At 41.1% G+C, this 10079-nt stretch overlaps 2 protein-coding genes across 2 annotated transcripts; one reads left to right on the plus strand and one right to left on the minus strand.

The window, feature by feature from the left end:
* The first annotated feature begins 2112 nt into the window (after positions 1-2112).
* LOC144705212 (bZIP transcription factor ABI5 homolog) lies at positions 2113-4999 on the plus strand. Its single transcript, XM_078577789.1, has 5 exons — positions 2113-2487; positions 2918-3881; positions 4475-4546; positions 4617-4646; positions 4735-4999. The coding sequence occupies exons 2-5, from the start codon at positions 3570-3572 to the stop codon at positions 4825-4827; spliced, it is 507 nt and encodes a 168-aa protein (XP_078433915.1). The 5' UTR covers positions 2113-2487; positions 2918-3569; the 3' UTR covers positions 4828-4999.
* A 239-nt stretch (positions 5000-5238) lies between these two features.
* ACR12 (ACT domain-containing protein) lies at positions 5239-9962 on the minus strand. The gene is made up of 10 exons (XM_078577788.1): positions 9713-9962; positions 8260-8314; positions 7794-7913; positions 7430-7524; positions 7245-7323; positions 7082-7141; positions 6799-6854; positions 6627-6732; positions 5537-5605; positions 5239-5475 (listed from the first exon to the last, which is right to left on the minus strand). Exons 1-10 carry the CDS (start codon positions 9859-9861, stop codon positions 5413-5415), a joined length of 852 nt encoding a protein of 283 aa, XP_078433914.1. The 5' UTR covers positions 9862-9962; the 3' UTR covers positions 5239-5412.
* Positions 9963-10079: the final 117 nt, after the last annotated feature.

Here is a 10079-nt window from a genome sequence, read left to right on the forward strand (position 1 = left end):
TTTCATTTATTTAATTTAGGCTTATTCATTGAAATGTATGTACACAAAATAAAGTATGAAATTGTGTCAAAGGGAAAAATATAATTACTGAGTTAAATTAAAAAGGAAACATAAATCTAACTATTTCAAAATCATCCCTAAGTCTGATATGAAGGGCAATGAGAGACAACCATTAGCGTTAAGATGTTTTATCACATCCTTAAATGGATGAATCATTTTAGTTCTATAAAGCTTGAAAAGAAATCTTATGCTTTTATGTTTTAAGTTTCTCTCTCCAGTCATGAGATTCTTTTTAGAAATGTTTGTGCAATTACTGCAGAATAAATATAGAATAATACTGATTCTTAGGGAGAATAACTTTCCCCTAACATCGTTATGCTAATTATGGAACCTGGTTCGAAATATTTTATGCGGGATGGGATGATAATTATAAAAATGCAAAAATATTGACAATGACTTAAATAATCTTTGTTGCTGATTACTTGATATATGTTTTAACTTTTTTTCAATATTTTTTGATATATTTCCTCCATCCGTAATCCAAAATCTAGATAAAATGAAGTGATATGAGATAAATATTAATTAGATGAGATCAAAACCGAAGAAATTAGTTTAAAATTAAAAATTATTTTCTAATTAGTAATTAGCTGAATCAAAAGTAGCTATGGAAGATAAACATATCATTTGAGAATTTATTTGAATATTTAATTCATGTTATAACTAGTTGATGGTATAGAGTTAAGAAAATAAAATTAATTTTAGGATTCATAATATAAATATATTTTGTCATTAAATTTCTTAAATTTATATTCACTTTAGAAAGATATAAAAATAGATTAATTGATATCTACATTTTTGACATGAGTACATTTGTAAAATTTACAATTTAAAGTTGGATTAGAATCCTCAAAATTGGATCAGGAATTTCATGTACTTAAATTGAGAGAGATTATTTTGACAGGTTTGGTATTGGAAAAACTTTGAATTATCTTGAAATCATAATTCAACCGACCAATATATTTTTCTTGTTGAACCATTTTAGTTTGGATTAAATATATCAGTACTGAAGAGATGTATTAATTGAATTTTTTATGTGATTGGAGAGTTTATTGAGAAATTTTTTGGATTGAATTATTTGGGTTGGATACTTGTTCTCCAAAATCGAGCTGACTGAATTTTTAGAATTGAAAATGGGATGTTGTTGAGGGATACAGATAGGGAGTTTAATTGAAGACGATATTTCTGAAATCGAGATTGATGTACTTTGATCCAGTTGAGCGTGAATTGGAAGCTTTTGAATTCTAATGAATTTTAGAATCCTATTTAGTTGAATATATTGAGTGTTCGATTTTGAAAAATCATATATGGATTGATGAATCGAGAGTTGCTTGAAACTGATACTGAAAAAACTATTTAATCCCATCATAATTTTCTGATAATCTGATTCGTATGAAATTGTTGAGTCTCCCATAAGGCTTAGGGAGATTATACTTTAGGGATGTATACCTATTTTAATCAAAGTTATGTTATTCGCATTTTACTGGGGACAGACACCTGGGGCCTGTATAAAAGGGTTGCGGTCCCTAATCACGCAGTTCATGAGACCCTCAAATGCACCCATCTGCAAGAGGAAAAGTTTCCTATGTGAAAATTCAGGAGATCAACTCCTTCCATCTAACTTGACGGATTCCAATACACTTCCTCAATAAAAGGTTTCTCAAAGTTACATTTAAACATTAAGTTGTATAACTCAATCATTTGTCTGAGGTATATGATCACAAGAAGTGCTCGGCTCACTGACAAGACAGATGAAAAATAGATGAAAGATCACTCAGCTGTCTTTAGTCGGTCTATAGATAGATGAAAAACAGCAGCTCTTCACAGGAAGTTCACAAGCAATATACTGTTAGATGTCACATGAGTTTTTCTCTTCGATGGACAGAAAACTACTGTTCACACACTCTCTCTCTCATCTTTTTTTGAGGCCGTTGGGTCCGGGTCATCATTACGGTTGCCTGCATTTGAGGTATCTCAGCTGGTGGTAAAGCTCAAGTAAACAGCTGCATTCGAAGAATATTGTTTTCTTGAGCTCGGCCACAGTTCAACGACACGCGTCTGCTGCTCGCTGACAGGCGTCGCCGCGATCCCACAAAGTCTACGACGCGAAGCAGTGCCGAACTACGCTTTTGTGCCAGCACACTTGGCTCCCACAATCTCTTCATCATATGCCGAGTGTTAAAATGCTCCATATTTCCCCTCTCTCTCTCTGACGTTTTGGAGTGCTTAGAGAGAGAGAGAGAGAGAGAGAGAGAGAGAGAGAGAGAGAGAGAGAGAGAGAGAGAGAATTCGGTTTATTTTCTCCAGGAGTGAGACCACGGGCGGAGTTAACGCTGGAGGCGAAGAATATCTTCATCCATGGACAGATAGCAGCGCATGCAACAAGCCCAGATTCGAAGTTTCTTTCTTCTCCTTGGCCCCCATCTTAAGGTGCTCTCTCTCTCTCTCTCTCTATCTATCTATCTATCTATCTATGTATCTTTGTATCTATGTATCTATGTATCTATGTATCTATCTATCTTTCTATCTATCTTTCTTTCTCTCCTTCTCTCTCTGGGTCTCTATCTCTCTCCCTCTCCAATGAGGACTGAAGTTGATGGTGTTTCCTCCGTGTCCTCGTCGAAGGTGACTCAAATAGCTTCTGGGTCTGCTGATGCTCATCATAAGCATATCATCATCATCATCATCATCTTCTTCTTCTTCTTCTTCTTCTTCTTCTTCTTCTTTCTCTCCTCATGATTCTAGTCGTTTGCTCTAAATTCTTCTTCCAGTTTCCTCCTCTTGCTCGTCTTCTTATTATCAGTATACCAATTATTTATTATTCTCTATGAAGCTTCTCTCTCTCGTTCCCTGATTGCAGAATAATTAAACGTGACAAGGAGAGGAAAGGCGGCAATCTTGTCCCCGCCACCTCCGCCCGTGGCCCCCCATGATCCACCTCCTCCTCCAGCCTTTCCGTTCATCATCGTCTCCATTTCCCTTGCAATAACAATCTCGTCAACAAGCCCATCACCGTTTCTCTACCTCTCTCTCTCTCTCTCTCTCTCTCTCTAGCCCATTTCTCTTTCTACCTCTCTCTATCTATCTCTGGCCTGTTTCTCTCCTTTCTTTCTCTCCATCCATCTCTCTCTCTAGCCCATTTCTCTCTCCCTCAGTCTGTCAATCTATCTCTGCCCTGTTTTTCTCCTTGTATCTCTCTCTCTGGCCCGTTTCTCTCGCTCTAGCCCATTTCTCTTTCTCTTTCTGTCTGTCTATCTATCTGTGCCCTGTTTCTCTCCTTCTCTCTCCCCTTCAATCTCTCTCTGACTCGTTTCTCTCTCTCTCTCAATATAAATATCTTTATCTATCTATCTCTCACTCTTTATCTCTCTTTCTCTCTCTATCCCAGTATATATATAAATATTTTTATCTATCTATCTCTTACTCTTTCTCTCTCTTCCCATGCACGTTGACTTTTGACTCCGGAGCTGTCCTGGTCACTCTGGGCCGGTAGAAAGTTGGGCAAGGTGAGCATGGACGAGTTCCTGACTAACCTGTGGACCTCCGAAGAAGGAAAAACGGGGGGGGAGGCCTGGTCGGGGATCCAGTGGGCGCGGCCCAGTAACCCCCGGCCCACTGGGGAGATGAGCCTGGAGGACTTTCTGGTCAATGCCGGGGTGGTGGGGGAGGGCCCACTCAACCCAGCCTCCCCGGGCCCGGGCTCGTCGGCCAGCCCGGACATGGCCTGGGCCAGAAAACGCCCCCCAGCCAAAGTGGTGGAGCGGCGCCAGCACCGGATGATGAAGAACCGTGAGTCTGCCGCGCGGTCCCGGGCCCGCAAGCAGGTGCCCACTGTGCTAAAAGCTATAGCTGATAACAAGGGGGCTACTTTTCATCTTTAAGCAGGATGTTGTTCTTCAACCCACACAGTATTAGACCCTAGGGAACTGCAGGTCCGGGACGTGACGGCCCAAACTTGACGTGACGGATGACCAACGGTGAAGGACTGGGACGTGATGAGTATTTTGTAACGTCCATGTCCCGTCACACGTCCAAGGTTTTTGAAAAAATCCGTCACATTCCCGTCAGGTGTCACCGCACGTGTCGTCACGACACCGTATCGTCACCGGACGGCGTCGCAGGTGACGAAAATTCAAAGCTCAGTTCTTTCCCTCTCTTAAGGAGATAAAATTTAAAGTTTTTTTTGCAATTTTTCAATGTTTTTACGAATCCGACACCGACGTCATCTGTGACGTCCGTCCCGTCACGTCACCCGTCCAAGGACCTCCGTCACCGTCAAGTCACCGGGTGAAGAATTTCGTCACCCGTCACGGTGCCATCACCGTGACGTGTGACATGACAGATGACGTCTGCTGTTGCCTTTTGGGCCCCAGACCCTGTACCATCTTATCCATCTTCCTTGCCCACCGCCGCGCAGGCCTACACTGTGGAGCTGGAGAAGGAGCTAGGAATGCTCAAGGTCGAGAATGCAAAGCTCAAGGAAGAACAGGTTCTTTTTTTCTTTTTTCCATTTTCCCTATTTTTCTTGGGGATTTGATGGCCTTAGTTGGTTTGGGCAGAAGAGGTCAACGGAGCAGAGACGGAAAATGGTACGTGGCTTGTTATGATTGGCTAATGGCTATGCTCCAAAAGGCTTTGCTTTCATGGGTAAGTGACTATTAATAGTGTTATTCACAGTTGGAGGCGGCCATGGCAGAGCAGTCCAGGGCCAACCTCAGAGAGGTCAAGCCCATGGTTGGCCTTCGCCTATGCCGCAGCTGCCACTGGTGACATGGCATGTATATCACAAGGATGAGGATGATGATGATGATCCATTGAAATAAAGTAGTCAGTGACAGATATCTGTTGATCTTTGGCTTGGAGCATGCTGGAGATGTCTAAACAATGATGATGATGATTATGATGATAAAGCATGTAAATAAAGGATGCAATGTGCATGGACTTGATAGATCAGGACCACGTGTGGGTTTTCTAGAGAGATGATAACACGGCCATAGATCAGGAGTCTGGACTTGCAGGAGACATCCCGGAATTAGGGATGCAGAGCATGCTCATCCCGGAGAGTGATGGTAGAATCTGCATAAGTTGACCATCAGCCAGGACATATGCTAGCCTGTATTCTTGATGATGATGATGATAATGATGATGACGAAGAGTGAGTGAAATCATGAAGACTGAGGATGGAGCCCTTGTTCTTGTGGGCTCTTTTGAGAGAGGAATATAGATGAGGGGGAAACCTTGATACATGTGGTGATGGAGATGAGTGAAACAATGGAGAGAAGCATGCAGTGCATGTTCTACAGGGTTTTTTAGAGAAAAAAAGAGCGAGGGGGAGAGAAAAATGTAGGATTTCCATCAGTAGCTGTCTTCCTCCGCGTCGGGCTTGCGGAGATGGTACCGCAGGCAGTTGGTCAACACCTGCAAGAGATAGTTAATGGGCAGTTCTTCGGAGGGAAGATGATGGGAGAGAACAGTGTACCTGAGACAACGAGCTGTTCAGTGCTGCCCCTCTGTAGCTGACGTGGAATTTGTCCTTGGCCACCAGGCCCTAATACCAAAAAAAATGATGATGATTTAGCTGATTATATAGTTGTAGCTCAATGTCGGCGATAATAATACCGAGGATTATGCTGATCAGCATTGTTGGAAACTGATGATGACATTGACCATAAACAATGATATTGCTCATTCAAGATTAAAATAATAATGATTGAACATGGGACCAGGCCCCGATTCAGTATTCTAGAATGAAGTTCTTCAGGATGAGGATGATTGAAATTAAAGATGATGATGAATATCATTGAAGATGAATATGAAAATGATGCTGATGATGGTGATCAAAGGCAAAGATGATGATAGTCGAGGACGCAAATGATGATCATCAGTGACCAAGTTCAATGAGGAATGAACTTCGTGATCAGGCCATTATACAGTAACCAAGAATGATGATTACTGATGATGACGACGATAATGGTCATGATCGTCAATGTTAAAAAAGATAATGGTCATCAAAGGTCAAAATAAGGATTATCAAACACCACGACAACACCGCAATATAATAAAAGGAATGATGATTACTGATGACTTTTTTGAAGATGATCATGGCACTCCAATAAAAATGATAATGATAATGATAATGATCATATGGTATGAAATTTTTTTTTTTGAAGAAAAGGTATGAAAATAAGGATCATCAAACATTGCAACAAAACCCTAATACAATAGCAGGAGTGATCATCATTGACGATGATGATGATCATCATCAAAGATGAAGATGATGCTGATGATAATTGAAAAGAGGATTGCATGGAACGGGGACGAACAAATGCCTATTTCTGTAGACTCCTCCCAACCATACAGTGACACAGTGATAATTACTGACAATGATGATCATTAACATTCAATATGGATATATGACGATAATAGAAATGGTCGGTGGAGAGGGATGAAGTACAATGTCTACTTTGCAGACTCCTCCATACCAATACAACAATAAGAATGATGACTACCGACGATGATGGTGAAGATGATGATAATTGAAACAGGGTTGGCCAAGGAGAAGGACAAACCACAGTGTCTATTTCCGCAGACTCGACATCGATGCTAATGTCAGCCATGATCTGGACAACCTCCAGGAGAAGCCCAGGACGATCAGCCGTCTCAATGAACAACAAGCTGTGAAGACACACCCACGACAGATAAGAAACTAGCCATAAGGGCTGACAATCCAAAACATCCCACCTTCTCTTCGGCCCATCCGCCTCAACATGGACATGAGTAGCGACGTCAGCATCAACCTGCCATACATAGTGATAAAGAAAAAGAGAGAGAATCCCCTTTGAGCTCCTTTGACACTAAGACAGTGAGAGAGAGAGATGGATGGATGAAAAAATAGATAGATATATAGAAATAAAGAGAGAGATATAGACAGATGGATGGAGAGATCGATATATAGAGGAAAGAGAGAGATGTAGATTGATGGTTAGACGTATAGATAGATAAATAGATAGACAGAGAGAGAGACCTTGTGAGGAGGGGGTTTGACTCCAAAAGCCTCCCCCATGGCAAGCTTCACACTGGACTCCTGAAAGAAGGGAGGACACAGAGTTAATGGAAAAACAAGAAGAAGCGAGGATGCAAAGTCAATGCAAAGTCAGATGCTCTTGATGACAGTCAGGAACAAGTACCGGGTGGTATTTGAGCAGGTTGTTGATGATAGTCAGACGAATTCTCTCAAGCACGTCAGGATTCTCTATCTTGCGTCCTCTGCATCTCGAATGGGAACATTACATTAGAAAGAAATGTAGATCATTTTTCATAATTACGCTAAAATTATAATTCATTGCTGCAGCGAGGCTAGGTTTTTCCTTACGATCTTGCAATGAAGAACCTCGTCCGCTTAACTGAAGATTCGGTTGTTACAGTTCCCTTAGTCACGTCCAAGCCCAGGTCTTTCAGCGCCCTCATCTGAGTAAACAAATTATAAGAAAGCATCAGCTGTTGTCTAAAATCCATGCTAATTAACATCGGGAAAAAATCATCCTTAATGTTCAACCAAAGATTCCTAAATTCTTATAGTTTATCAGTGTATAACTTTTTCAGAAGTTTGAACAAAAGTACAATTATCTCACTTATGATGTAAAAGTTTTTCCTAACATGTTATGATGATCACTCAAAACAGTGAGAAAATAAATTAAATTGCAAAAATTAAGATTTCAAAAGATTAAGGACTTAACTGTATCAATAAGAGCACCCAAACGATCGCCGAAACTCAATTCAACGAGTGTTGCACTTGGATCGGAGTCCTGATCGATGTGCACAATAGGCATAGGAACTGAGGTCTCAGGATCAGATGTCTGCAACAGAAGTGTTACCTGTATTAGATCTCCTCAAACACAGAATAGAAGAAAAAAATATATTCACCGGGAAACATATGGTACATAATAGTTGAATATAGTTTAATATTGACATATTTAAAATCTAAATCTAGACATCCTAGATGTCAAAGAGAAAAAAAAACCAAAGCAATGTTCCAGCTATATTTCTTTGAAAAATTAGAAACTGACGAAAAGAGACATTTGCAATAGTATCCAAAGGAAAAATAAGTTTCACCAGATCATTAATTTGGCGATGAAAAAAAATGTCCAAAGAGGAGAGCATGCCGAAAAAATAGAAATGAATTTGAAAGGGAGAGGAACAAACTGTGGGAGAAGCGCCTCTGACATCTGCAGCATTTATTGAAGAAAGATACAAGTTCCTACAATTCCAGCATAGGAAGATGTCAACAATAAATATAGTTGAAGAATTTTCAATGCAATGCATTCGATAGTTCTTCTGAATAGGAAGAACAATCATGAACAAAATCAGCCAGGAAATGATTTGAATTGACCTCAGTCTGATGAAATTACCAACTTCCTAAGAATTAAGAGCCAAAAAACTGCCGCCCAAGAAATGCCACTTCTCTGAGAAATCGGAATGCATTTATCTTTCAAAAAATAAAATGACAACGATACATTCCTCTTGGGATGTATCATCTTCAATATAATTTCGATGATGAAAGAGAGTTTCCGGGACGATGAAGAAAACAAGAATGATCAAGGGAGAGACTGATCAGAGGGGGGTAGGGATGAGCTGCCAGAAGACGCGGTGAAGAGGAGACGATCACAAGGATAGGGATTGCAGAGGAAGAAATGAGATTCGGACGTAGAGGGGAGAAGGGACGAGTGCTTCCAATAACAAGATACTTTCTAGCTGCCCTCCTTAAGGGAGGGCACCCTATTTAAAGGGAACATGCAGAAGGGAACTGCCCCTAAGATGGGCTAGGGATCGTATCAGACAATTGCACATTTGACATAAGGGTTGAAAATAAATACATGCTATCCATCTCAACAAATAAAAAAATCCAAGAAGAACACCAAATTAGAAGAACGAAAGGAAAAAAAATGATGAAAAACAGGGATTGAACAGGATGGGCTTGAGAATAAGGTGGCAAAAATCTTTCACACATTCTGCTCCCATCAATCCGCAGATATCATTAACCAGACGCTTCCATGAGATTCTGTTCGACAGTGGAACAGAATCTGCGCAATCCTTGTTAAGAATTAAGGCAGCAACTGGCCAATCAGACCATATGATTGAAGATTTATCATCGTCGAGGACCAAAAATCTATCCTAGGTTGAAAAGCAGTTAAGGCTGAATTGAAGCAACCTCCTCTTCAAATTCGGCGGATCCTCCGCGCTACAATCATTCTCACTTTCTTAAGGCTCTAAAACGACAGAATGTGAACCCCCTTTCCGTGCAAGAAAATTGAAAAGACAGAGGTTCAGTAAAAAAATGGAAAGCTCTATGATGTAAATGCGACATTATAAGCTAATTCGATTAATTCAAGGCTCTTTTCTAAAACAAAGCCACCTTCTAAAAAAACATGATGAGCAGTTGTTGAAGGTCGAGCCCCCTTCTTGAAGAAAATCTAAAGTCACCGGAACAAAAAAAAAACACTGATTCTTGATCGGATCATAAAAACGCAGTCTCCAAAACTCTCCTCCTCTTCGGATCGAACATCAATCGCAGCAATTGGACATAATAATTAATCGCACAAGGAAACAGCATCAATGAAAACGAGGTAACACAACTTGAGAATTCAGATGTTTTCACCTTTGCGGCCTCGGAGAAACTCCGATCCGACCAGCGAAATCGACACGGCGGAGCCGACAGACGGCGCCGCCTTCTGAGCTGCTGGAACGCCGAACGACGAACGCGCTTGCCGAGGACTGAGAGGCTAGGAAGGTGCTCGCTGCAGCCATAGCCGAAGAGGAGAGAGAAATTGCTCGCGCGTCTGAGCCTGTCGAAACCTCCGCCCCAATTCCTACAGGATGACCCTGCGACAACGAAGACGACAAAGACGAGGCTAAATATCAGGCTCTCTTCCCGCAATCCCAACAGACCGTCCAACCCGCCACGTCGGACGCCGCGCCGCGAGATATTTCCAAATGGCCACGATCGCTGACGTAATTTCAGTTAG

Source organism: Wolffia australiana, chromosome 7 (assembly GCF_029677425.1).
Source record: "Wolffia australiana isolate 7733 chromosome 7, ASM2967742v1".
Lineage (NCBI taxonomy): Eukaryota > Viridiplantae > Streptophyta > Magnoliopsida > Alismatales > Araceae > Wolffia > Wolffia australiana.